The 27,661-nt window shown below is 46.9% G+C and overlaps 8 protein-coding genes across 9 annotated transcripts; 4 read left to right on the top strand and 4 right to left on the bottom strand.

Annotated features, from left to right (window-relative positions):
• Positions 1–557: 557 nt before the first annotated feature.
• Positions 558–1,960, bottom strand: DFL_001771 (uncharacterized protein; the record flags this gene model as incomplete). Of its 2 annotated transcripts, none has more annotated exons than XM_067630443.1 (4): positions 558–735; positions 925–1,530; positions 1,615–1,716; positions 1,788–1,960. In XM_067630443.1, the coding sequence occupies 4 exons, from the start codon at positions 1,958–1,960 to the stop codon at positions 558–560; spliced, it is 1,059 nt and encodes a 352-aa protein (XP_067493086.1). The 2 variants fall into 2 exon arrangements, with proteins under 2 accessions (XP_067493086.1, XP_067493087.1); XM_067630444.1 differs by having other exon boundaries at positions 925–1,503.
• Positions 1,961–5,863: 3,903 nt separating this feature from the next.
• On the top strand, positions 5,864–6,950 carry DFL_001770 (uncharacterized protein; the record flags this gene model as incomplete). Its single annotated transcript, XM_067630442.1, has 3 exons — positions 5,864–5,926; positions 5,982–6,302; positions 6,366–6,950. The coding sequence occupies 3 exons, from the start codon at positions 5,864–5,866 to the stop codon at positions 6,948–6,950; spliced, it is 969 nt and encodes a 322-aa protein (XP_067493085.1).
• Positions 6,951–7,207: 257 nt separating this feature from the next.
• On the bottom strand, positions 7,208–9,393 carry DFL_001769 (uncharacterized protein; the record flags this gene model as incomplete). Its single annotated transcript, XM_067630440.1, has 4 exons — positions 7,208–7,272; positions 7,345–8,573; positions 8,642–9,107; positions 9,258–9,393. 4 exons carry the CDS (start codon positions 9,391–9,393, stop codon positions 7,208–7,210), a joined length of 1,896 nt encoding a protein of 631 aa, XP_067493084.1.
• A 1,916-nt stretch (positions 9,394–11,309) lies between these two features.
• Positions 11,310–15,900, bottom strand: DFL_001768 (uncharacterized protein; the record flags this gene model as incomplete). Its single annotated transcript, XM_067630439.1, has 5 exons — positions 11,310–11,548; positions 11,607–11,724; positions 11,785–14,660; positions 14,739–15,550; positions 15,800–15,900. The coding sequence occupies 5 exons, from the start codon at positions 15,898–15,900 to the stop codon at positions 11,310–11,312; spliced, it is 4,146 nt and encodes a 1,381-aa protein (XP_067493083.1).
• A 2,947-nt stretch (positions 15,901–18,847) lies between these two features.
• On the top strand, positions 18,848–19,688 carry DFL_001767 (uncharacterized protein; the record flags this gene model as incomplete). Its single annotated transcript, XM_067630438.1, has 3 exons — positions 18,848–18,987; positions 19,051–19,233; positions 19,292–19,688. 3 exons carry the CDS (start codon positions 18,848–18,850, stop codon positions 19,686–19,688), a joined length of 720 nt encoding a protein of 239 aa, XP_067493082.1.
• Positions 19,689–20,418: 730 nt separating this feature from the next.
• On the top strand, positions 20,419–21,207 carry DFL_001766 (uncharacterized protein; the record flags this gene model as incomplete). The annotated part of the gene is made up of 3 exons (XM_067630437.1): positions 20,419–20,697; positions 20,761–20,911; positions 20,972–21,207. 3 exons carry the CDS (start codon positions 20,419–20,421, stop codon positions 21,205–21,207), a joined length of 666 nt encoding a protein of 221 aa, XP_067493081.1.
• Positions 21,208–21,634: 427 nt separating this feature from the next.
• DFL_001765 (40S ribosomal protein eS25) lies at positions 21,635–22,149 on the bottom strand (the record flags this gene model as incomplete). The annotated part of the gene is made up of 4 exons (XM_067630436.1): positions 21,635–21,657; positions 21,722–21,931; positions 22,023–22,077; positions 22,147–22,149. The coding sequence occupies 4 exons, from the start codon at positions 22,147–22,149 to the stop codon at positions 21,635–21,637; spliced, it is 291 nt and encodes a 96-aa protein (XP_067493080.1).
• Positions 22,150–22,492: 343 nt separating this feature from the next.
• On the top strand, positions 22,493–23,202 carry DFL_001764 (uncharacterized protein; the record flags this gene model as incomplete). The annotated part of the gene is made up of 2 exons (XM_067630435.1): positions 22,493–22,581; positions 22,647–23,202. The coding sequence occupies 2 exons, from the start codon at positions 22,493–22,495 to the stop codon at positions 23,200–23,202; spliced, it is 645 nt and encodes a 214-aa protein (XP_067493079.1).
• Positions 23,203–27,661: the final 4,459 nt, after the last annotated feature.

Here is a 27,661-nt window from a genome sequence, read left to right as displayed (position 1 = left end):
ATTCTTGAGGTGTAAATTAGGTGACTTTTTCGGTTCCTAAACTATGTTGTACATACATCAGGCATATTGGACCTATCTTGCTATTTTACTATTTCTTAATTCTAATTTACGGTTTCCCAACGATTGTTGTTGCCCAAGCCTCCATCCCACTAGCTGCTTCCCAGCTGTTTCCCCGAGTTTCACCCTGGATTCTCTCCGGTTCGTTTCTCAACTTGCTCTCCTTGCCTTTCACTTCGCTGTCAAGCCTAATTTCCCCATTTCGGCTGTTCTCCACAGTCTTGCTTTGCTGTTTGTTTTTTTTTTGTTTTGTTTTTTTTGGGCTTGACGTCGCAGCCAAGCTTTGGGATTGGCTTTTCCCCATGTTTCTACCTGTGGAGCTCGAATACTTTTTCCAAGGCCTGTTGGAAGACCTGGACGTTGTAATCGATCAGTCCGCGTTTCTCAAAGCTTTCCTTACGCATGATGCAGATGAGTGCTAGGAATCTGCATGATGACGATGGAAAAGACGACGAAGAAGAATCGGCAGGTTAGCGCGGTCACATTATAGCGTGGGGGGTTTATGATGGTGTGACAAGGATGGGTGTTTCATACTTATTGATCTCTCGAAGGAAAAGTACCATTCCATTCTGCAGCTTCATGACACTAGACTGGTCCGGGAGTGACCAGTCTTCTGAACTGCCAACGGAGCTTTTGGTTTCCTCAACAGTGTTCACTTCCGACTCGCCGCGATCATATCTAAAGATTCAGCCTTCCGATCAGCCCACACCCCACCACAGCCTTTCATCCATACCTACTCCGCCACAGTCGCTTTAGAGAGCACGCGTGTGCATGTGACATGCGGCAACAGACATCACGCATCTGATATATCTGCTGCCAGCTAGGGAAGTCAAAAAAGGGAGAAAGGGTAAGAAGAAAAATACATACCCATAAATCTCTGTCATATCTAGCACAACATCAATATAATCCGAGCAAATCTCATAACTCTGGACATCAACCGGTGAGCTATCAGTAGCTACATAAATCTTACTCAATACGTCGAACAAAAATGCCTTTTCTATGCGACAATTGCTGACTAGTCCGTTGAGCAGGTTCTCTAGAGTTCCCAGCTCTGGTAGTAACTTTTGGATGACTTTACTAAAGGCTTCGAAAATGCTGTGGTCGTAGATACTGGTTAGATGGTAGTCGATGTGTACACCATCGAGACCCATGTCTGCAAGCTCATCGGTGGTCCTCTGGACGATGTCACGCTGGGTGTCGAGCTTGAAGTCATCGGAGAGGCCGTCGACTTTGTGAATGAACACCTCAATGTTTATGGCAGTATTGTGACGCTGGATTGCCTCGATTGTTTGATGGAGTCGGGTGAGAGCTTCGAGGTATTCGTCTTGGGCGTCGATGACGTAAATGAGAGCCCCTGTGTCGCCAAAGAGGGTTTCCAGGTCGAAGGTACCGTCGTTATAGTCGATCTGACCTGGGAAATCCCATACTTGGAAATCCATAAAGGAGCTGTCCATTAGAGATTTCCATGTTAGGCTTCCACTCTCGTGAGCACGTTGATTTTGTCTTTGGTTTGGCTATGAATATATATTTTTTGTGGAATGGTATGGGTAGCCTTACTTTACGGGCTCTTTCTGTATTCTTGTTGTAGACTCTAGGAATAAGGTCTCTGTTGGGGGCATCTTGTGAAAGACGACGGAGCTGATGGAGGACTTTCCACTCCTAAGTTTTTTATAGACACTGGTTAGAAGGAAAGCGGGTGTGTATATCAGGAGTAATGATATCCATCTCACCTTCTCTGTCCCTGCAGCAGCAATCTCGGCCGTGGGGCCCCTCGCAATCTTGAAATAGGTCCATTCTGCATGGAAACTTTAGATGGTGTGGGAGACTGTAAAGGAGGAGACGGATCCTGCATCCATCGTTCCAGTGAGTAATTGAGTTTCTGAGGACGAGAACCGCCTGTCATGGTGAATCAAGTCGCCAAAAAAAAAATAAATAAATAAATAAAATAAAAAATAACAGACTGCGCCGGCTGAATCAAAGATTGGTGTAAAACAGAAAGAACGATGATTTATGCGGTGGTGATAAAAGTAAAAAGAGAGTGGATCAGAAGTGATTAAGAGATTAAGGTATCCAAATGTCCTGGGATAAGGAAACAGGTATTGTGATGTTGTAAGAATAGACCGCAAGCGTATAACAGAAGCGAAAATGCTCAAAGGGATCGCACCCGTAGTACCAACCTACTTGTTAATATCAGGGTGACGGTGAAGGGAAAATGTGCTATAGGAAGCTATGAGCCATTAAGGGGAAAAGGACAGAACGATGAAATCAACAACGTCTATAAGGGGGGAAACGCTAGGAAACCGGGGGAGGGTATGAAGCTGATGGGAAATATTCTTTCGCAAGAATCGAGTCCAGAACAACCAGAAGTCCGTCTATTGTCTAAGGCTGGGGTATCAAACGCAGAATCAAATCGAGAAACGACTAAGGGTATATGGTAAATGATTTTGGGGGGTATTTTAGGTCATGTAAGCTTGTGTTTTCTTGTGAGGGGCTGATAATTAAACAGAGCAAGATGGAAAGGTGCGGCTAGCAAAAGCTGGTTTGAAGAACAAAAACGCTAGAAGAGAAAGCAGCTAGCAGCTATTGGCCGCGTATATTAGTCTTCATATTTAAACATACTACGAAGTAGAGGGAATGAGTGTAGACAATGAGGAGGTTTAGGAAGTGAGATGATGAATGGGATAGGAAGTCGATGTGAAAATTTTCATACCTTGGTAGACACGACACCGAGACTGCTCGTAACTGAAAAGCAAAATGGTCTCCCACGATGATATAGACTTCGAGTAGGCTAAGCAACCTAGGAGAATGGCTGGTGTTCTATTGGCCTGGCAGTCGCCAAAGATCACCTCCGCTTGGAGATGCCGTTCGGAATCGATGTTTTTAAAAAAGAAGCCTTTGATTTCTATGCAAAATGGGAACAATACAACGATACTGCTTTAGGGTGGTTTGAGAACCGTCGGATTGCAAAGAAAGGGCTTTCGCGATATATCATGGGTAGGAAAATGTGGTCAAGTTGGCGCCAGACAGGATAGTAGCTACCTGATCAACGCACAGAAAGAGAAATAATGCAACATGCAACAGCACAGAGGGTAAAGGTCTCCCGGTTGAGACTGCGGAAACGAGAAGCCGGAAAACAAGAAATAAAATAAAATAAATAAAAATAAAAATAAATCCTTCGAGGGCTATTTTTCCCTTACTCCGCCGCAAGAGGGTGCACCCGTGTTTTTGTGGACAAAGATTAAAAGTAATCGTGCCTTGTAGTGAGTGAAGGGGGAGGGGAATGACGAGAAAAGAAATGGGAGACTGATGAATTCTCTTACCTCCATTATGAACGAACCTCAAAACCCGAAGACCTTTTCTGAGCAGAAAAGGGTAAACTTCGAGAACACCAGGATGGCTGGTCGCTTGTGATTCGTTTTCCTTTTGCTCCCTTGCTTCGAATGGGGGAATAGGATGGAAATAAAGCTAGTGGTATTTCTTTTGGGGCTGCGAAAATGGTAGCTAGCCCCTACGTACGCCGTAGGAGGTTTCTGATAATGTATGGTGACGGAGAGTGTAGGGAAGGGAATTCTTTGCTGTGGCTGCCAAATTCCCACCAAAGGAACTATGTATGAGACAAATAGCTATTATTATTCTTCCGAAAGCGAGATCGTTATCAAGCCTGAGCGAGCAATTTTTCCTTTTTCCCTTAATCCAGAAGGCGATCGATGGTGTCGTCGCGGTTGACAATGTGTGGGTGGGTGGGAGACGCACTGTGATAATGTACGGCATGTACCTGAATATCAAAAATAATCGGGTGGAGTCTTTGAAAATGCAGCCTTTTCAGCCGGAACGTTTCGTGAATGGGAGCCCAAGTCAAGGGTTGCTGGGAACAAGATCCTGCCGGTGGAGCACGAGCACAGGCAATAGGCACGGGCACGAGCCCAGTTCAAAAGAGCACGAGCTTCAAAGTTGCAGAGCGAGCGAGCGATCGGGCAGGCAGGGGGCATTCGGCGGGCGAGCTGATAGCGAATGCAGGAAAGTTTGTCCTCTCAGAGTCAAGTATCATTCATAACCAAGCCAGGCATATATGGGATCGGCTAGGGGAGCTCTTGTTCTCGCATCTAACAACTGCTGCACCGTCCGTCATCCGCCTCGATCGAGTAGATATCGGTCTCTGCCGTGCCTCGAGGTGTGGTGGGAATGGGGCGGTAGTGGTCGTGGAGGCCGTGGTTGTTGTTGTAGTTGGGCTGTCTAGAATGCGAAGCGGGTGTGGTTGAAACCCAAGCCAACGAGACGAAATAGAATGGCTATCACCGACTTCACCTCTTTGCTCCGCCCATGAAACAGCACACGGCCAAGTCCCTCAATCTCCAAATAATAGTCAATATAAAAGAAATGATACAACATGTACTCTGTATGTATGTACAACAAAATTAATTTTTAGAGAAAACGGCTCGAAATTGAAATTCGGGATTCGCTGACGATGTTTGATTCTTGATACCAAACGGGGGAAAGGACCAAAGGCACCGGGAAGCTGAGATCGATGCAGTTTGCGCTATGATATCAGCACAGTCTAAGCCCATTCTAGTCCCCCTGGACTTCGAGCCGAACTGCCATGAAACATCAGCGTGCTCCTGTGACCTCAAAACGTGGGCTCGCGAGAGAAGATGGGACGAAATTAAGTGCCGCTGGCTGATACAGTTCCCACTTCTGCTTTTGCTTCCGCTCCTGCTTGTTCTTCGATTCACTATTGAAATTCAATTTCGGACTCTCCCAGCGGTGAATTGTGAAGCAGCTATTACGATCTGGGGATGCTGCTCACACCCACACCTTGCAATGTAATCTGGCGATGGAATATTTCATCCCTCGTGCAAGTGTAATAAAGCACACCGTAAGCACTACAGGTGCTTAGCAATACATAATCGGTTGTTCCGGTCTTCCCAACTGTGAGCATATGTATGAAGTAAGTACTGTACGCTTAAGTAATTACGTACGGTACATAGCTTGTTCGGCCTCATTTCCTTCCGGCCGTCAGCTAGCGCCTGGATACTTGGGGACTCGTATTTTTGAGATTTCGAAAAGGTGACGTTGGCCTTATTTTCGGCAGCCGGCCGTAGTTGCAGCTATAGAAGCAGGAACGTATAGGGCCTGTTTCGACAGTCGAATTGGCTTATCCCTATTAGCCTTTTTTCCTTCTGCAGCTAGCTAAGTAGCTAGATCCGCTGCGACCTGGCCTAGGTAATTATCTCAGGGCGAGATGCGACCTGATTTTGGCTGACCATATCGACTAGGTAGCTTCTATTGAATCTGCATGCAAGCAAGCCTGCATAGCAGGCAAGCTTAAGTTAGCAGCTGCTTAACTTACTTGGGTAGTAGTAGGCTGTATAGGTAAGTATGTATCTATGTATGTATGTATCGCTCGATATCTGGATGTAATGAAGCACTTAGCCAGCCATAGGAGATTTAACCTTTTCCCGCTCGCATGATGCAGACCAACATGATATTATTATATCTTACCGATGAAACAAAAGGGAAAAAAAATCAATCGATCAATTGAAAGTCGACAAGTCGCCCGAATCAGAGGAAGCGTAACCATGGATTGCGGGATTTAATCCATACCGCATTTCCGTGCACCTGTGTGCCCTGTGCAGGTGTGGCGATGTGAGGTCTTGATTGATAGGTGACTTTCGTCTGGTCGTGTTGTTTTGGTGGGTTGCTTTGGTCGGTCTTTGGGGGTTGCTTAGGGTAGCTCCGGCGCGTCAATCAACATCCGGCCAACCACAGCTTCCATTCCTCTCTCGATCATGAACCCCAGCTCGTGGAGATGAGTGGCATCGATCCAAAGACCACCAGTCTCATTACCGAGCATCTCACATTCACCCCGCTCGTACGTTTCCATTCTCGCTGTCATTACTACCGGTACTGTTCTGACTCTCTCCCAGGAAGTTGTAGACGACATCATCAACGCTGCCAACGAGTCCGTCTACGGCACCGTCCAGCAGCTTGAAAACTACCTCCGCTCATCCGGTCCCTCGGCTTTAGGCTACGTCGCGGACGGCTCCATCGCCGAAACCGACGAGGATGGCAAGGAGCTCTTTGACGATGCGGCCATGAACGAGATCCAGCAGGGCCTGCACATGCTGGAAATGCTCATGGAGAGCAAGGTCGACAAGGCTTACGATCAATTCGAGGTGTACGTTCTACGGAATATATTCTCGGTCCCGCCAGAGATAAGAGACTGGATGCGACTGAGACACCATGACGCAAGTACCATGGCATGCTTCCTCTATATCATGGGGGGTTAATGTTAACGCTATATGTTACAGAACGTGAACCTGATAAAAGCCGCCTCCATTAACCCGGAAAAAGATGTAACTCCCGAATCTCTCGCACAAACTCGCCGTCAACTCCAAGAAACAACTGCCCTTCACAGATTTCTCAAAGCCGATGTATCACGCAACGATAAAGTCTTAAGATCCTTACGCGGTCTTCTAAATCCTACCTCAAACGAAGATAGCCCTCTTGCTTTCCTGCTCAATCCGAACAGTGCAGCAAACGGCATAAAATCTTTTGGTGAAGATACAGAATTTGCAGCGGTGCAGGTTAAAGAGTTGCACCGAGTTGTCGCTGAACTCAAGAAACAGGCGATTGATGTTTTCGGTGAGAACGGCGAGAACGACGCCATGGATTTGGACACGTCTGTGCCAGGTGGGTTGAGGGAGAAACAATGGAACAGAGCGTTGTATGTGGAAAAGATGAGCAGACGACATTTGGAGAAAGCACGTGGTCTGTCTCTCACGGAAGAGGGTGCCTTGAAGAGCGGTGGCGATCTGCTAGGTATCAAGAAGTCGGAGGCAGAAGTAGCAACTCTCGAAGAGGTACTGGGAAAGATCGCCGAGGGTCCAAAGTAGACATCTGTAGCGTACTTTGTCTTGTTGGGATTTGAAACGAAATTCTCATTGCCAATGGAAATTGGTTTTTTATGATACCCTTCCATGTTTTGTATCACAATTCTGGTCACGCGAGCCAGTTCTGTAGCGTAATACCATCTCTTTAATGATCATTATTAGTTGTATTTTTTATCATTATCTAAAGTAATACATGTGTATTTTTATACTCCAGCCCCTTCCTGCTAGCTATTACCCGTTTCCGAAACTGACAACTGCGCTTAAAAGACTCCGCTTGAATGCAATAATAAGATAAAACAACCGAGCATCTCGCTATAATATCGACCTATGCCACATATATTTTCTTTTGTTAAAATTTACACCACCACGCACTTGGAATTTTTCCTCCTAGCCTTACCATCAAACAACTTTTGTGGTTCCTCAGATTCCGAGATCGACGATGTCTCAGACGCCGCCGTTGATGAGTCGGACGAATCAATGATTGGAACGTTATTGGATATGATTCTGCCAGCAGAATAAACGCAGCCCCCCATTGCGAATCGCACCAAAGAGTCACCTGTAAGACTCCCAATGATGAACACATTGGGGGTGACCTCGATATTTCGTTCAACTCTTTCCCGTAGGCTACTGTATCGAACCCAGACCTTTCCTGCGGTACCAGATGTTGTTGGATGAAGCATTGGTTTGCGAGACCGGGTCGAATATCTTCTCGACGATGTTACAGTCCGTGCTAGAGTTAGGGGAAGTTGTGATTCTCGAGCATTGTTTGGGGATTCCATGTTGCTGTAGTCGATGTTCTTGATACCTATTTCCTTGCAGAGCGCCGGTGCAAGGTAATCCAACCTTCCTCGTCTGCCAATACAGACTTCTATGTCGGCTACTCTAATGAACGTCTCATGGAATGTGCCGTCCTCTGACTTCATAGAGAGCTTCACTGTGCCGTCTGCTCGTGTCTCTGTAACCACGGCATTTGGGAAGCCTTGGTATATTTCATTGGTGGCCGATTGTTTCTTCAAAACAGCATCCTTCATCTGCCTATAGACGCCGGCGTACCCCGGGTAAGCTTGGGGATGGCAACCCCGTAACGGTGAAGGTCTTTCTTCGGGGTCCCATCTGTAAACGTGAACAATCGGTCGTTTCCCCTGGTTACACAAAATGGCGTCCGCTGCAGTGTAACCAGATCCGACTACCAAAAGTGGTAGCTGGCCAGTCGTTAATGTGTTTTCAGGATTGTCGTCCCGTAATTTCTCCGTTGTATCCAATCTAGATTCGAAGAAAGGCGCAAAGACAGGTGGAGGAGGAATTCGATGTGAAAAGATACCAGTTCCGAGAACCACATTTCGACAACGGATAACATGCGCTTCGTGTGATGTTGAACCCGACTTTGACTTTAGTTTTATCGATACTAGGAAGTTGAAACCTGAATTGTCGTTTATTTTTTCGACATTTGTGACGCTTGTGCCAGGAAACAGAACATCCTCGATCCCAACTTTGCGAGGATAGGTTGCGTAGTATTCTGCCACCAATCTCCGTGTAGGACGATAGTATGGATCCATATCCTTGTGATATTTTTGTTTATAGTGGTCACCGAGAGAGTACCCTGGGAGAGAAAGCAGATCTGCATAGCTGGATATCGTAATTTGATCATTAGCACCGGTCCGGATGTTGTAATAACCATGCATATTTGGCCGTACCTCAAAGTCTTAAGCCCGTTATCACTTTCCTCGTCGTCTTCATCTCCGAACCATACTTCATCGCCAGCCCACTGTCCACCGGCCTTAAGTTCTTCACCCAATATCACATGAGGAACGATATCAGAGTTCGTCTTTCTCCAGCCGACTCGACTTATGGACTCTTCCATGTCAACATCTGCCAACGGCCGAAGGAGAGTATCCAAAAGAGTATTTAACGGCAATGCCGCAGTCGAGTATGACATAGAAACGGAAGCCGGGAAGTGACATGTGATGTCATCGCAGTCATTGGGTGTTCGAAGGACATCGTAGAGCCTGACATCCTGTTGACTATCTGATAGAGGACTAAGTCCGACCTTCTTAAGAAGCTTCCTGTGCAAGACAGAGTCTGGATGAGGCTCGGAAGGGGAGTACCACGGTTCGTTCCCGTGCAAGAGATAACTCAGAGCCAGAGCAGAAGGACCATTCCCTATTCATATCAAAATTAATCAGCCTGCAAAGTCCTCGTGCGAGCAGATATCTAGATCGGGATAGAACATGCATGATGGCCTCATCGCAGCATTATATTACTAAGCTGCGGAGAGCCAGCCAACCAACCTCGAATCAAAAGGAGACATACCAATTATAACGGTGTCGGTCTTGCTGACAGTCGAAATGTTTGCCGGAATGGCGCCATTGTCCATGTGTGCTTTGGCGGATTTCGATTTAAACCCACGCGAGCCCATGCTGGCCGCCTCGAAATCTCTCTTGACCATTTCTCCCACTGGCTATTTCTTTTTCTATATTTCCCTTCCTTTAATTCTCCGAGTTTTGTTTTATAGTCGAGGGGGTTACTCTCAATAAAAGTCAAGATTAAAGTTAACTTTTTATATTTTAACCTCGACGACGTCGACGTCAACTACAGCTACAAGACAACACGCTGCTGGCCCAGCTTTCCTCCTTCACAGGATATAGTTTCTTTGTGACTTCGAATTCAACCTTTTCCACCTCGGAAAATTTTATTTAAATTGGAAAAAAAAAGAGAGAGACAGAGACAGACAGAGACAGGGTCAGAAAGAAGGGAGGAAGGAAAGAATGGGATTGGGCTCTAGCAATTAAGAATGGGATGGAACGAAAAACTCTAAGGGTACTGTCCAGCTCTGCTCTTCGCCCCCCCCTCCTAGGCTACCCGGGCACCTTTTTCCCTTTCCGAGGAGGGGGGGTGAAGAGTATCGCATACGCCCCGGCGACCTTCACTTTCCCTCCCAAAGGATCCGAAAAATTTTTGGTGGTAGCGGTTAACGCTTTTTTTCCCTCTTCAAAAGACTCTCTTGATTTATAATCCTCCTGCGGTTTTAGTGCAACAGTAAAGAATTATTACGCTACTATGCGACGCAGCTTTTTTTTACAAGGATAGTTGGGCCCTTTTTTTTTCTTTTCTCTCTTTCCAGGTCTCTCGTTATTGTTAGCCGACGGCCGGAAGCTACTTGTTTTTCATTCGCTGGGTTTCATAAGGAACTAGAAGCAGCAGCTTCAATCCATCGGGTGTAGAAACGGAAGGGATATTGTGATATTGCTGCTGCTTCAATAATGCAGTACTGCGCAGTGGATCGATGAGATGGAGAACTGGTGAACACCATCATGCAGGGCAGCTGTGCTGCACCGTTGACACCATTTCCAACGAATAAGAATCCACTATTTGTTCCCGTTTGACTGAGTAAGCTTCGCTGCGCAACAGCAGTCTGGAGAAACAGAAGCAGAGGATGAAGAACTCAAGCAGAAGCAGAAAAGCGAGAAAGTGGAGCTTCCTATGCCTCCTTGGTCTTGCCCCGCGTGAGCCGGGTTCGGTTTTGAATATGAAAGACTGTATGCAGGTTGACAATTGCAAGCTCGTCTCTTTGTGGGATTCCATTACCACCAACATCATCACCATCACTTAAGCACTTCACATCGATATCATGCATGGGGATTGTGATCCAGAGTGTGGGGGCCGCCCACTAATTACTTAATTTAAGGTTGTGATCTGGGAAAAGTCTGCGCCGTAGGGTAAAGAATGAGCTAAGAAAATCCCTTGGGCCGAATCCGTGGACGCGGTCTTTCTCTGGCACGAACCAACTAACTGGTTTTGTGCAATGCTATGCACACATCCTTGCGGGCTTCTACGCTTCTTTGGGAACCCACTAGATAAACACCTATTACTGGACATCATCATGCGTAATAAGTCTATGACGTATCCATTTCTCTAGGAATGCAGTATCGAATTTTCATAAATTTAAAGTGACAAAATATATCTATACAGTTAACTTGCTAAGATACGAAGGATATCACAGGTTGGAAGTAGCGTAAAAAAAAATGAGGGGTGAAAAAAACATAACACGGTGATAACGCCCAGGAAGAAAGAAAAACAAGGCCCGCAAACTGGGAACCTCCGAAAATGTGTCTGTCTATATAAGGTAATCGGTCCCATAAAGCCAACTGCAAAAATGTCCCTAGTATTATACAAAGAAAACGAACGAATGATGTTAAAAAAGATAATAATAATAATAATAAGTAAATAAGTAAAGTAATAATAGGTAATATAAAAAAATAATTGTTAAGTGGGAAACGAAAGTTATGCCTTCGTTAGCGTTATGAGATGCAGGTACTTTCAAGTCCATAAAGGTTATGCAATCTCGAGTGATACTTATGCTGTCTAATGCTGTAATAAATGGGAGAGATGCGTATGCTGGTACTCCGTGATAATATTCGATAAGTCTAATAATTTGATCGGCTTTGTGAAAAATTTGTCGCAACCGGCGGCCAGGGCTTCTGCTTCATTGCTAGAACCTGTCAGTGCAATTATAAAAGCGCGCTTCAGTCGATTCTCCGTTCGTTCGAGGTCTCGGATTGCCTTTACCGCGTCCAGTCCAGACATAACAGGCAGCTGGAGATCTATTACGATCATCAGTAACCCTACATCCAGCCGGTATCAATAGCAAAGTATACATACCCATGAGAACGATGTCGTATCCACCACCGCCACGTCTTCTAAAAGCTTCTAATGCTTGTAGGCCATTCGAAGCCTCACTGAATAAGAATCCCTTTTTGGCAATGAAAGCAGTCATCAACTAGATCCGATTAGCATCCTCTAAATTGTATATGAGATAACACCCCTGCTTAATACGTACATTCATAGTAAGGGGGTTGTCGTCCACCAGAAGGATCGAAGGCGTCCCAGATAACAGCCGTAGCTCTTCAACTACATCATCAGGTTTGATCGACGATATTTTGGTCGGTGGCGGTGCGTTCGGTGACGCATTGTCATCTGCCGAGGCGTCCAGACTCTGCCACTGTGCCCACGATTTCGGCCTCAACGGATTGTCCTTCTCGATGACCGGTGATGCAAAGGGTGGCCTATCAATTTCAACGCCCTCTCCTATCAATGCCCCGTCTACAATACTGGGGTGGTGGAAATAAAGCGGATGGCCCATCGGTGCTAAGTTTTTGCTATCTCGGTGCACGATCCCGGATATACTCTGCATCGAGGCTTGAGTTTGAGCCTGGGCCTTCAGCCGAAGGGTATGGAAGTCTTCAAGGAAAGGAATCGATTTCTGCCTGCCCGGTGAGGATGACATCGGGACAGCACTTGACCCTGCAGCTAACGCTATATGCCCTACCCCGGCTACGTAGACCACAGGCTCGCTTGATGAGCTTCCAGATCGGACCAGCGGCGATATTCTGACGGCTCCAGTGGCGGAGGTGGAGGCATGATTATCGTCTTCGATTGCGGATATGAAATTTTTCTCACGTTCTCCCATTGGTCGCGAGAAAGAGCCCCAGCTGCGGTATATTCCAGTTCGACCAGAGGAATTCGACGAATGAGACGATCTTCTAGAGCTGTGAGTTTTAGTAAGGCAGAAGAGAAGAGCCTTCGCGAGTTTCTTTGGCCCGCAAGGTTTAGATGCAAAGTCGATGATGCCACCCTTATCCGCCAATGTCAAGTTGGCCATATCAACCCGAGCAGCGTTAGAACACAGGATGATTACAGGTGGTTTTTGACCCTTCACACCCAACTGCGACAGAAGGGGTGATATTTCATTTGCAAGCAGGACGTCCGCCTTTCCTGCGAATTCCGTCAACGACTGTGCGTTATCTTCCTCAATTATGTTCATCCCATACCATTCCTTAGAACACTTAACCAAGGAACGCTTCATATACCTCAGAGCTGGTATTGCATCTGAGAAACCTAGGAAAGCGATACTCTTCTTCGACGCGGCAGCCCTAGCTCTCGGGATTAATTCAAGCCCTTCTTCTCTACCCTCCGGGCTAGGCGCAGCGCTGGCGGAAGTGGATCGATGAAGGAGGAGGGTAACAACGACCTCAGTCCCAACCCCCAGTTGCGACTTGACATCGATTGTTCCACCAAGAATATCCAAAATCTGGCGAACAATACTCATACCAAGTCCGGTCCCCGAACTCATCGCATTCTCTTGGCTAAAGGGGACATACAGTTTCGTTTTGAGGAAATCTCTCGATATGCCACGACCGGAATCTGCAACTGTCAGCACGACTTTCGTTTTAGGCTCCTGGGTAGATTTGCCAGCTTCATCCTCGTAGAACGGTTCGGCTGTTAATTTGACCCGAACATATCCTTTGTCGGTGTACTTGAGAGCATTCCCCACAAGATTCATAACCACCCTCCTAAACCCACCAACCTCGGTACGAAAGTGCCAGTCGTCCAGGGGGTCGATATCGATGATAACCTCGACATCTCTCTTCGGATTAGTACCTTTTGCGGAAACTCGTCTCGACGGTTCGCCATTGGGGCTGCCTATCGCATCAGGCTGAAGCGGGATTATATCCGTAGTGCTGCTATTCTCGAGAACGATATGACTGTTGATGCCTCTGAAATCAAACCCCGCGAATACTCCTTCTACCACCTCTTCTGTCACAGCCGCAAGATTAACATCCTGAACAACTTGCGTATCAACTTTGTCCGATGCGGATAGAGGGCTAGCTTGTATGATCCTACGGTCGTTCTGAAGCCTGTTGAGCTTGGAGAAATCGAGAACATGGTTAAGCGTATCCAAAAGAGTTCTCCCGCAGCTTTCAATCGCTGTCAAGAAATCTCTTTGGAGGGTATCCAGCCTCGTGTCATCGAGAAGCTCCGCAGAAGCCAAAATCCCATGCAATGGTGACCGAAGCTCGTGTGAAATATTCGATATAAACGCGCCCTTCGCACGGTCAGCTGATAGTGTGTCCAGTCGTACAACTTCCGACATTATCAGCCGTGAGAATGTCTTCAAGTATCCGATTTCCTCCTTTAAAAAGACCTTTTTGGTTTGAGTAGTCCAGACAAAACAGGATGCATATGGAATGTTGGCGTATTCGTAAAGGGGTACAAATATACAACTTGTGCTGTTGGGTAGGAAAGCTGAGAGATTTTTCCGTACGTATTCCGGTCGCTTCTTGAGGTTCGAGATTTCTTCATCCACCGAACTATTTGCATCGCTCCCAGGCGGTGAGAGCGTTTCCTGGCTGCTATCTTCATTTTCTCCCAAGCTGATCGTTCCGTCTCCATCGTAGCTGAAGATTTTTCCATCAGGGTAGTGGGCAAACAGTTCTTCTAGGAAGAGGTTCCCTAGAGGCCCAGTTTGAAACGGTTCATTTTCATAACTCTCTTCATGTCGAACATCGAGACCGAGTATTCCCATCTGGCGAAAGTACGACGAACCCCCATTTCGAGCAGCACCTTCTGATAGCATGTTTTCTTGGGCAACCTTACTCAGAGACCTCAAGGATTGGCTTTCTTCGGAATCATCTAGGTACCCATCGCCGGCGTCAATTATTACAACACCTTCGATTTGGAGTGCGTCTCGAATCAGTCGACAGGCTCGCGAAAATACGCCTTTGAAGGCTGCCTCTGGGGTCTGCGGTTCCGTCTCTAAAGGGTTAACTCTAATCGTCGGTGTCGATGCCGCGTTCGATTCCAGCGACGTTTGAGAGTAAGCAGAATCTTTTGATAAAACACTCGATGCATTCGAAGACATTGATGAGTTCCGATCTGTTAAAGGAGGCCGGTCGGTGTTGATAAGTTTCCCATCTCCAGGAGAATCTTTCAATTGAGGAGTCAGGGGCTTACTTCCTCCGTCACCTGTGCTCTTCTGAGCCGGGGCTGTCGTTCCATTTAAAGGTGACTCTGACATCCTCTTGCTCTTTCGTTTTCGCAGGTCCGTGGATTTTCTTAAAGTCCGTTTCCGATCGAATGTGCTGGTATCAACAAAAACCGACAGCGATGTCTGCATCCGTTGTACTTTATTCAATACTCTCTTCTCAGCCACCGTTTGAATATGGTTCATGACGGTATCCGACATCCATCTTAAGAATTTCTTATCAGGCTCTGATAGTTTGCCTGGCTTCGTGTCGACAACGCATAAGGAACCAATATAGTATCCCTTTTTGGTTCGTAACGGGCATCCAGCATAATGCCGTAGTGACGGTGAGCCGGTGACAAAAGCAGAATTAGAAAACTTTGGATGGGTGCTTAAATCTTCGATTTCATTGATGGGAAGATCGTCCTGTTGTACAATTTTTCCAGACTCTTCTGGGACTGGGAGAACTGCACCATCTTGACTTTTTGCAGTTGATGCCCGCGATAGCCTTGGAGGTTGAAGGTCAACCGTGGTTACACATAGTCCATCTCTGCTTGGGAGGATCACATTTGCACCTCCAAGCCATAATTCGTCGCCTGGAGTGCAAACTGAATTATCATATGGTTCAACTGTCTGTGTGCATTCGCCAATAATCCATTGGGTGTCATGATCAATCAACGATATCATAGCCCGGTGTTTCCGGAGGCGTAGGGCTGTGAGTTGAGCATATGCTGTGAGGGAGGGGTCCTCCGAGGTTATAACCTTACTTGAAGGGGTAGCGGTTCGAGGCGGTTGGTAATATCTGTAGCGAAATTAGACCCATGTCAGCGCATAATCCCGGCAAAAAGCCACCATACCAACCCTCCTTAACAGTACAATAAGTAGCGTCTTATAAGAAAAATAATTAATTTAAAGAAAAAGGAAAATAAAAAACAAAAATAAAAAATAAAAGAGAAAGAAAAGAGGACGTCGACAAGACTTCAGAGAACGAGACTGTGAGCGTCGTCGTCGTCGTCGTGGGTGTAAACAGCAGCAGTGGTAGTGTAGATACCTGTATAGCTCCCGACTCCTGAGCATTTCAGCCGGATCCCGCATGGCTTTGCGTTTAAGCGGGTTCTTGAAGTTGGAGTCTAGGATGACGTCGTTGGCCATCTTGGTTTTGAAACACCCCAAGCGAGCACCTCCTTGTGCTTCTTCTCCTCAACTCGAAATTCCTGTCGTCTGTGAGGTCGAAGGAATGATATATTATCTGGCTGGAAGAATCCACGCATCCGGAAAATCTCTCTTGCCGTCTGCAGCTATCTATTCTCGTTATGTTCAGCATGCAAAGGATAGCTGGGACCTTTTGGCCGGCGTCTGGGTATGGTTGCACGGGTGGGAGGTGGTGGATAGAGGGCAGACAGGTTTTTTTTTTTCCCTTTGCCTGGCCTCGTAAACAAGGCAAGGCACCAAGAAGGCCCAGTGGCGATCTAAGCTGGCTTGTACGGGAGGGTCTAAAAAGTCTCGGGATCGAACCCAAATTAAAAATCCGTAGAGGCACAAAGAAAAATAGTCAAAGAAGATATTGAAAGAAAAGAATAGATTTTGTGAAGGGGCCGAGGGAATGAAAATGGAACCCAGGGGAAAAAAATAAAACAAAAAAATTCTATCGCGGAGTCTCCTAAAAACGACGGCTACACAGGGTCCTCGACCAGATTCGATTCATGACGGTCCGGAAAGCTTGTTGCGTAGGCCCTCCCGGTGCGGGTCAAGAAAGGGATTCGATTCTTCTGGGCTGGGTGTGTGATCGTTCGAATTTTCCTGTTACTCCTCACTTCCCATTCCTTTTCGACTCGCAATCGTGGAAAGTAGGGGTAGCATGCGTCCCGTAGGTGCCGTCTCTTGAGTGTCGTTTAAGTGGCCAGTTATTATATCCGCCTTGTCGAAAAAGCTACGCATAAGCTGGCTGAGGCTCTAGGAACCCGGTCGTAGCAAAAGAGAAACGAAACGACAGTGAGAATGAGAGATACTGAGGAGAGCAGAACCAGAAGGTTGAATTTCTCTCCTCACCTCACAGCAACCAAGTAAAGTTGGCCAACCCTGGTATCGGATATCGGATGTCTGGCAATTCAAGTCTGGCGTGGTTGCAGATACACGAATTTTAAGCCAAATCTTGCTTGGTTTCGTCCCAGACCACTTTCCCCGTCGCTGTTTAGCCTGGCAAGCTTGTATACTGAAACATGGTCAAGCAATCGCGGCTTCATGGCTTTTCCAAGCTCAAATTTCCAAACCTCTCGCTACCCAGCGACCAAAGTTGTGTCGAAACATCGAGCTAAGCAGCTGGGGAAAATTAAGGAAGTCCGAGTATGGTGCATATGCCCGGATACACATCCGCACTGTGCCAGGGCCGCAGGAAAAAGTGGCCAAGGAGGAGGATTTCTGCAGCGGCAAGCTATCGCAGAATGGACAAAACCACACAAACGGGGAAGGTATCGTCCTAGCCTGCCCTCATATTCCTCTGTAATCGATTACATCTTCATGCCCCGTCTTCCTCTAATAGTATAATTTTAGGACAGGAAGAACCATCACCAGCATGATCAGCACGGGGTCACGAGAATAACTCACTGGTTTCAGCGAGTACTGCAACGGCGAGTTTTTTTTTTTTTTCTTCCCCTCCCCTTCCCACTCAGAGATGTCTGTCTACCTTCTGTCCTGGTCGATTAGCGTGCCTTGGAAGGACGAGTCGTGTGAACCTGCAGGTCAAGTTACATGGCCATACTTCGGACGAAAAAAAAAAAAAAAAAAATTTAAAGGAAAAAGAAACAAAAAGAACTGGAAGAAAGACATCCCCCACCAGCCGACCAACCACCGAATCTTGGTCGCCTGCTGCGGGTCGCAAAGTTTGTGTTCAACTGCAAATGAATATCATTGCTGGAACCAGCGTAGTCCCAACTGTCCCCCTTTCGTGGCGGTTTCCTAGCTCGTAGTATCAGCGAACTCTCATTTTGCTTGAGCTTGGCCCCCGCTCTATCCTCTAATGGATATGGTAAGTACAGTGTATATACGCACTATATGTATGTACACATGAAGCTGAATTCCATCTCCCGTCGATATACTCGAATTCAAACCAACCAAGTGTTGCTGCAAGCAAGGGCATTCGTATCGCCCGTCTCTAAGAAACATGGCGTCTTCCAAAAGAAGTTTTAAGTTTCCCATTGGACCGGTTCCTATCCCCCACCACCTTCAAGTAGCCATTGGCGGGAGTGCGTTATCCAACGTGGTAGGAGCCGTGTGCGCGTGAAGCGATGGCAATCCCAAGCATGGCCTTAAGCTTCCGTGGTGGCCCGACTTCCATTTCCTTGGGTAACAATGACGCTGTTGGCTGCTCATTGCTTTTAGCCCGGTGTCGCTACGGACCTCTTGGATTAGGTACCCATTGCCGAGTTGCGGTAAAGGGCTTGCGATTGTGGAGCTGGTGTGTCCCAAGTCATTGTTAAGTTGCTGCGAGATGTGACGGCCTCTGCAGCTTTCGACGAGCAAGGGCCCCGCTGAACTCCGATCCTGCTCGTGGAAACATTCTATGACAATGCTAGTACCAACGGATATATTCATATAGATATACTCCGTACGCACACCGGTTATATCAGAAACAACCCCATCAGAATTTTTAGTCCATGTCGGCATACCCATGTGACTCGAGCATGCTAGTTAGCACGGTGCAACCAAGTCCGAGCCAACTCGTTATGAACATTCGTCCGGGCTGAGCACTTACCAGGAGTCATCGTTAAAGCGGCGTAACCGTTGGCCGCCAACCGAGTTCTAGAATCCATGGGTTAATCACGTCGTGCGAGCCGAGGCTTAAGCTTCCACGTTGGAAACAAGTCTATATATGTATAAATCGGCCTCATTCGCCAACACTTTTAGTCCAGACCCAGCTTAGTTCTTCAACATTGGTGCAATTGAGCGAGATACAACATCTGTCTTTTTTTCACTGTTGATATAAGCGGGTAACTTGTATAGAGCCTCGCATCTAGAGTCGGTTATTTCTCTTCTGCATTGCTTCAAACGAACATCCAACCCGTCAGCTTGTGATAGTGTGAGTTTGTCGGATTGCTCCAACATGGCCGAAACCGAAGCCACAAGTTCCACTCAAACGAAACCCAAGATTACTTTGATCTGGCTCAATGAATCCCGTGCCCAGCGTATCGTCTGGCTCCTTGAGGAACTAGGTCTTGAATACGAAGTGAAAGCCTACAAAAGGTTGGCAATTTCACAGACTCTTATACGGTTTAATGTAGGTACTAATGATGCATTGGAAAACAGGAGAGAAGACAAACAAGCCCCCGCGGAGCTAAAGGAATTTCATCCTCTTGGGAAAGCTCCCGTTCTCATCATCGACGGCCGAACTCTAGCAGAGAGCGGGTTTATCGTTGAGTGTCTGATCGACAAGTATGGGCCTAAGCTCAAGCCTGCGGAAGATGATACTGATAATTATCTCCAATACAAGTGAGTACTAAATTATAGCATACGGATGATGAATGTATGGGACTAATGATCTCTTCAGGCACTTGCTTCACTACACCGAAGGCAGCTTGCAGCCCTACCTGCTGCTAGCACTAATATCTTCGTCTATCAAGGGTGCCCCAGTACCTTTTTTTATCAAACCTATCACCAGCAGAATTGCAGACCAGCTCTCAAAACCATTCATAACTCCCAATTTAGTCTCCAATTTTGGCTATCTTGAAAATCTCCTAAAAGGGCAGCCATTCTTCGCTGGCAATGAGCTTTCCGGGGCAGACATCTTGCTATCTTTCCCCGTTGAATCTGCATCAGGGAGAGTAGGCGGTTGGTTTAACAAGGGAAAGTATCCCAATCTTTTCGCTTGGATGGATAGGATCAAGGAGAGGCCAGCATATAAACAGGCTCATGATAGGGTTGCAAAGGTGGAAGCTAATTTATAATTTCTTCAAGTCACACGGAGCATGGTGTTCGGGGGTGGCAGTATTTAATAACTAATAGAGACAGCGGCATGGCACTCTCCCCTCTGTTACGTCTGGCCCGGCACAAGTACCAGCGGTAGTAGATTGTTGTGTGCATCGGTCCTGACGACGAGACTAGCTTCTATCCCGGGTTTATTGTATATATCTCTGGACCCCAGCCAACTATCCAACGTTCGGTATATAAAGAAACTTCTCCCTACAAATTGTTGCGCGCAGTTGCGTCCTTATATCCAATCGATCGAATCCGTACATATTTCCTTTCTTTTTATCATCTTACGTCGTGATACAAACATCTGCGTGGAATTTGATTCCCAAATAGCAACCATGCCATGCACGTCGAAATCGACCGCAAACGATTGGCTCGGCATGCGTGGTGCCACAGGGTGCTTTAACCACCAAGTCATGGCCACATTCCAATAGCCTGAATATCATGATACAGGGCCAAGTGCGACGGAACAATCGGGAACGAAAGCTTCTCTCTCTCCACACCTAACCAACACATAAATCGTTAGACGTGAGTGCTAAGCAAGGCGTGACATCTTTCATACTCTGTTCACAAAATTAGAAACCCACGGGATGGAAACATTACCAATCTCATAATTTCGAAAACCCTCCCCCCTTTTTGACCGGGCGCGCGAAAGACATAGCTTCTATAATTTGAACGCCACTTATATACAGTATCAACGTAACCATGGTACAAACCCGCCAGCAAGCCCGCGAGGCAACCCCGGATTCCAGACCCGCCGCGGTCCCCAAAAAGACGACACCATCGCGCCCGCAGGAGAAGTCAAATGCCAAATTACTCGAAGACGAAGATCGAGTATCTTTTGGGGTACTGGATCTACTCCGTATCATCGGTGGGGTCGCAGTATTCACCTGCATGTTAAGTTACTTCATCATGGGCGATTCCTATGTCTGGGGACAAGATAAGGTCTTTAGAAAGTACTGGAACGGAATAAAGAGAACTTTTGTACGAATTGGTATCCATAAAGATTTCGAGATGGCGACTATAGTACTAATGCGATATATACAGACGAAGCCTGTATATCTTGACGAAGCTACGTTGGCGTTATACAATGGCACGGATCCGGCGCTGCCGATATACCTCTCAATCAACGGAACAATCTATGACGTTTCGGAGGGCAGGAGCAAATATGGTCCTGGTGCTGGCTATTCGTTCTTTGGTATGTCTATAGAACCACCGCGATCCGAATTTTCCTCGTCTAACCGATGATATTGGACAGCTGGCCGAGATGCAAGCAGAGCATATATCACTGGAGACTTCAAAAACGATTTAACCTGGGATGTCAGCGGGATTGATGAAGAGAGGGTTCAGAAGGCATTGGGTCATTGGGTCAATTTCTTTGCGAATCACGATACCTACACGTTTGTGGGTTACTTGGTACGCGATCCAACGAAGGCCCAGGCCGAGGCGCCGGAGCCCGAACCCGAGCCGGAACATAAGCCTGATGAGCTTTAGCCTGGCTACGTGCGAAGTAAGATGATTTAGTGATATTGGGTATTGTAGAGTAATTTGTAGTTACGACATGATCACGCCTATGCTTAGGAGGAAGTGTGCTCGTTTTTAATTGACAAAATCGAAAAATCTTTGTCTTCGATATGCCTTATCCCAGTATACACATGGAAAGTAAAAAAAAAGTGTAAAAAGGAAAAATGCCGTAGCAAGGGAAGAGGACGACCGTAGAGGTAATTGCTAGAGGGAAGGGAAAGGAAGCATATATAGATCCAGTCTAGCTAGGCCGTGATGAGGTTCATTAGGGGAGGTCGTGCTTGATTCAAGGTCATGCGGATCGGTATCATATTCGTAATTGCAAACAAATATAAAAAAAAGAAAAAGAGCCCAAAAGCAAAAAAAAACGAATTCTTTATTCAAGAAAACACATTTTTTACTCGGTGGCTACCGATCGAGCTGTAATTTTATATCCGTTAGCTTCGGGATCCAACTCGGGGTTTCGATATGGAGGTTGACATACTGTAGATTAAGCACTTAGAGTGGCCGACGACCTTCTTAATGACGCCCTTCTCCTCGAGATCCCGTAGAGCTCTCCTGGCTAGCGATCCGTTGATCTTTAATCTGTCGACGAGTGTGGCGACTGTGACAAGTCTGTAGGACTGGACTTCCTTATTAAGACGCTCGGTGGTGGCCTTATCGAGGATGACGGCGTGGACGGACTTGTCCTTGACTGTTGACCGAGATCCAGAATGTTAGCCTTCCGTTGAAATCCCTCGTCGTCCCGTCTCTGATTTTCTTTCAAGATGAATGTCGGTTCGTACCCTTTCCCTTCGACCACTTCTTCTTTGGCTTCTTGCCACCGGATGCTGCTCCTGCCTGTATTCCCAGATATTGTATTAGCTATTATGTTGGATTGCATGCATATAGCGACAGTTGACGGCGTACCATTTTGAATGTATTTGGTTGTTGATGAGGATGGTGTTTATCGACAATGAAGGTGACCTTGCTGATGAGATTGAGAAAAGGCCTTTGGATGGGTTTGCTTGCAAGCATTGGCTGCACACAAGGTCAGAGCCCTTATCTTATCAGTCTCGGAATGGAAGTCATATTCTGTCAAACATATCTTCGAGAACAGCCAACGCAGTGTGTTGTTTGCGAGGCGATGTCAAGTGATGCGGCTCCAGGGCTGTCGCGTATTCAATCTCCAAACCGATCCGGAACCTCGCGACCAGCCCGCTTCATGATCATCACGCCCTCGTGGCTCTCACCCTGATCATCACCGAACAAAAACATGGCTTCCACAACTCCCACCAAAGTCGATCGCCACCTTACAACGCCGTTCCTTCTCAAGGTCTTCTACAAGGTCAATTCCTTTCACAGGTATATTCCATTCTCCCCAAGCAGCTAAGCTACCAAGTACCGAGAGTTATCTAACCTATAAGCAGGCTGGACGACTTCCGTTCTACAGCTCAGCCATCCTCCTTCGTTGAAATCTACACATGGAAAGATTGTTCCCTCGCCGAGCTCACTACACTCCTTCTCTCCGCCCTCCCTTCTCTCGCATCAGGCGCTACAAAGTGCTCGTTCCGATTGATTTATGCCGACACAAAGGCAGGCCGATACACCAGCCAGGAATTGGGTAATGTCCCACTTCCATTGACCGGATCGAGTGCGAACGGAACAAGCAGCGGAGCCGGGTCGGAAAAACTATCATTGGATGAAGCTCGCTTTGTCGTTGGAGATTGGATTGATGTCGCTGTTACTACGGGATCCGCTTCCTCGGCCGGAACCAGAGGTGGCCTGATGCCGGGTCCTAATGGTATTCGCATTAGGGGTAGAGGCGGCATAGGAGGCAGTATTCCACAAGGTGATTGGAGGAAAGGGGAGCGGTTGGACGACGAGGGACCGCCTATACGCGGCGAGGGACCTCCAGGCGTTGGAGGCGGGAGAAGGTTCGGTGGAGGCGGACACGGCGGGGGAAGACGGGGCGGACGGTGGTAGAGACGCCGGAACCATTCCAGATAACAGCCACCATAGGATATGCACATCGCCTTGCATCGGGAGCTCATTATCACGGCATACTATTAGTCATGTTCTGCCGGACGCAGTTATCAATCTTGATGCATTGTCGGAACCGACCCGAGAACCGACATATATTTACGGCATCCCAGACGCCGGACCTCGAAGAAACGTCTACAATTACGTTTCAATGAGTCGACGCGTCTAGATTAACCTGGGTCGAAGGACCCTATACGCTTTTTTAACTCGATTTAGCAATCCATCGGTGCCAATGTTTCGTTTGGAGCACTTCTCGGAATTTCTTTTGTATTCATTATATTACTATTATTCCTAAAATAATAAGAATCGGCGTGTATTGTATGTAACACTTCACTAAGATCGTCCCTTTTTTACATAATGTATGGTATTTTACATGGGGGGTCGGACTCATCAATGACAGGGTAGTCTAGCATCGGGGTCTGGTCTCGTCTAGAACTATTTGTCGACTGATGACCCGACTGGCCAGCCGGACCCTGAATTAAAATGAACCCTAAACGAAAGCCATGTGCAAACAAAAAGAGTGCCAAGATGCCGTCCGTTGTATTACGAATGACGGCGAGTGGGGACTTTCACCGATCCTTTGGGCCGGAATGACAATGGAAGTGTCGCATGTCGGTGGACCCTTGCAGAGCTCTGGCTCGAGCTTTTTTCCGTACGGAAAGTCTTTCGGCTCCGGCAGACCGGATATCTTTGACAGGAAGCTGAGACCGATGCCGAATGGATGTGACGGTCGGAAAAGGGAGTGTGCTGCAACCTTCCCCACGAAGCAGTCGGCCGAAGTTGGCACATCGTCATCGGGGTATGCCTAATATCGTTAACGTCGATATTGCCACCAGATGGCCCCGAGGTAGCTAGACTTAGCTGATGCCGGTGGACATGATTACATCACGTACGTACTCGGGTCAACCGCTAGTTGGAAATCACCTTGGCAAGTTAGACAGCAGCAGCAGCCATTAATAGTTAATGTGCATTTGCTAACATGTTCTCGAAAAAGCTTAAGCATTGTTGATCGAGTTCGGCCTGTTGAGGCTCACAGCCGTCTGTTCTGAACTTTGTACGGCCGAGTTTAGTTAAACAGGCCGTTCCTCAGATGTCGACGATTTGGCACGGCTACGACCGGACATACTGGTCTCATATTATAATCACAGATGACGATATCTGACTGTTGTTCTTTGACTTGCAGCAGCACCCGGTGCGGGGATGTCTTTAATCGATTCCAAGAGAGACATGGAGAGTGGTAGTTGGTCCGTGAGGGTCTACACCATCGGCAGATCTTGCTTGTCGTGGTATGACAGGCCTGTACAGATACATACAGACATGTGTACAGACATTACAGATGTTTATGGCTATCGACCCTGCGATGGACGGTACATTGCATGGCATGGAAAAGATGCTTACATGTGAACATGGTAACAAGCCTTTCTTTCCTTTTTTCTGACTTGCTTTTCGTTCGCAGAAGCTTTTCACTGGTTGGTTGGTTGACGAAACGTCTGGAGCATCACGATGGCTTGCATGGGCCTTAATCCTCTTTTTTTTTTTTTTTTTTTTTTTTTTCCGCAGCGAAGAAAGCGAAGGGGAAAAACGGTTAAATTCAAAAAATACATTAATTTTCGAAAGATAAGGGGAAAGGCCGTATTATCCGCGGTAGAAGGTGTCCTAAATCTTGGAAACTCGGGTTTTAGGAAAATGTATGACTTGCATTTTCATTTTACACATCGAGTTTTGGATGAATCGAAGGTCATCATGTGAGCTATATGCGCTGTAAAGTATAATTAGGTTGAAGTGAAAGTTTTTTCTGTCTCTTGATGTCAGGCTGTCCGGTTCGATGGTTTGCAGGTCGAATCTGCAGCTAAGCTGTACATGTACGGAACTGCATCTGGTATATCGTCCCGATGTTAAGCCGTAGATTCTTCGAGCTAGCTTTCAGCTCCATTTCCTTTCCGGCATGGAGGAGGAGGATGTCAGTGTCAGTGTGATGTATAGGTATATACGTTGACAGGACGAGGCTAGGACATGATATCGAAATTGTAACAAATGTAATTTCTGATCGATCAGATTCAGCCTCCCGAATTTCCCACCCACAAGAGAGTTTGTGACGACTACAAACCTGTTTTAGTGTCCCTTTGCTCGGCTGTAAATGTAAGTACGTACATGCCTGTATACTGCTTGGTAGTTAGTCCCACTTGCACACGACAAATTACCGTAGTTGCAATTGCCAATAGATCGAATTAGCTGTTATCGGGACCGGTATAATTTAGTCATAGCCAACTAAAACGGCTGATGGCTGATCTTAAGTTAAGTTGACGAAACGATCGTTACATTTGCCATGCCTGGGACCATTTTGCCTTCGGCTCCGGGATCTTTAGCTTCAAGTCTGGAAATTTGAAAGGCCTGTCGCAAGACCGGAGACTAAAAGGCCGCGGAGCGAAGTTACTCGCCGTCCTCGTCGAATAGAATTCATGGGAATTAGCAAAAAGGACGGAATTACTAATGTAAATATACCAGTTTAAGTATAGGTTGAGACCAAGGGAGCTGCGAACAGGGCCTAGTCTTGCGAAGAGCCCGCCACCCAGTCGGTTATGAATCCAGTCAGCGCATCTCTCAGATTAACGTATCGTTTCGCCTGTTTGGCCCTTGCTGGATCGGAGGGAAAAAGGACTATCATGATGAAGATATGATTATAGGATTATCCAACCGTTGGCTTGTTTGAGCACAATCGTTGAAACGGTCGCTGTTCTAGCATATGCCGCCGGGAGCTCGAGATCGAGAGGACTTCTCGAATGTTTGAGGTTGGCTGCCCGTGCAGAGAGAGACTATTTTTTTTGACCCGATTCCCCGTTAGCAGCAACTCCACCCGTCGATAATCATCAAGTTCATTAGGTCCTGTTACTTTTTGGAACCGTGGATGTGATACACCGACCCAGAGTATCTTTCATTCATGGACGTATTATGAGTGCATACATAGTATACGTACGTACATAATCAAACGAGAACCAAAGTTCGTCAAAAGCATAAATTGTGAAGAATGTAACTTGACGGGAGCATGCTATCTAGAGAAGTGTCTTAGATTGTAGAACTGGGTGCCAGGTACCCAGGCAGGCTTCCCAAGGGCGGTTAGTTTTGCCCGATCGTGAATTTGAAGGAGAGGAAGAACTCCTCCATTTGGCCCCCGAACGAGCGAACGGTTTGAAGAGGCGGCTCCTGGATATATTAAGCCCGTCCCGCATCGATAAGAAGCTTCGCATTATGTACTGTACTTTAAGAGGTATCATTAAAAGCTGTTTAATCTTGGTGTTAAAAGAAGTAGAGATTAAGGGAAGAAGCACACGGGCGACAGGCAGTTTTTTTTATATTTTATCTTTGATCTTTCCCTTAGCCGGATCTTGAATCCCCGCTGGCCATCCAGTTGGATATCATATTAAAGGACCCGGCTGCCCCATCTTCTCTGTTTTCCGCCCGACTTCGTTCCCATTTTTTACCCTTTATCTTTTATCTCCCTCTTTCCATTTTTCCTTCTTAAGAAGTAATAGTATAACATTAACATCTCCGACACTCGTCACTATCACCATCGTCGTCGTCATCATACATCATAATCATCGTCATCATTATTAGCTTCAACTTCATCACGACTCGGACGCTCATGTCTTGCAGAATATAATAGCATTACCAAACACCTGGGTCCGACTTCCAACCAACGACGACAACAACACCACAGTGGAAAAAGGAGTTCAGAAGGGACAACAACAATCCGAACTATACTTAATTAATCACCACCAACCAACAAACCAACCTCATCATCAAACCATCATCCTTTCCCACTTGACTCCTCAAGTTAACAATACTAGCTAACCATCTCATCGCCCTGCTGGTTATTCCTCCAAGGCGGCCATCTCCCTTTCTTCTTCTCCACCAGGTACGTTTCTCTCTCTCGGGTTAGCACACTTCTACACCCCGAACTCGCATTCAGGCGGGTGGTCACAAGGGCCATTCTTATCTCTCCCTCCCCTCGCCAGAATAGCCTGGACCCTTCTGCCCTTACCCTTTCCCTTCAAGATAAGGCCAGTCCTTCGCCCTGGGTTCCTTGCCTGGGGTGGAATTGGAATGCAATGCTTGCCTGTGCCTGTTTTTACCCACTTCTTCCTTTTACCATCCAATTGCGTCCCGGCCTGTTAGCTGGCAGTGCAGCAGAACCATGCTCCTGACCATCTCTCGCTATCCCCAAGCGCTGCTCGTCCGCCCTCCTTCTTCCTCTTCCGCTCCTGCTGTTTCTGTTGCTTGGTTGCTTGGGCTGCCTGCATGTCTTGCCTTGGATTGCGGTAGCTCTAGCACGGTGTACCATACTATGTAACACACACATTACGCTAGTAGCTACCGTAGCTACAGGCAGAGAGTTCCCCAACCT

This window comes from Arthrobotrys flagrans (genome assembly GCF_004000055.1).
Source record: "Arthrobotrys flagrans strain CBS H-5679 chromosome Unknown unitig_3, whole genome shotgun sequence".
Classification (NCBI taxonomy): domain Eukaryota; kingdom Fungi; phylum Ascomycota; class Orbiliomycetes; order Orbiliales; family Orbiliaceae; genus Arthrobotrys; species Arthrobotrys flagrans.
This window is presented reverse-complemented; position numbering and strand designations above follow the sequence as displayed.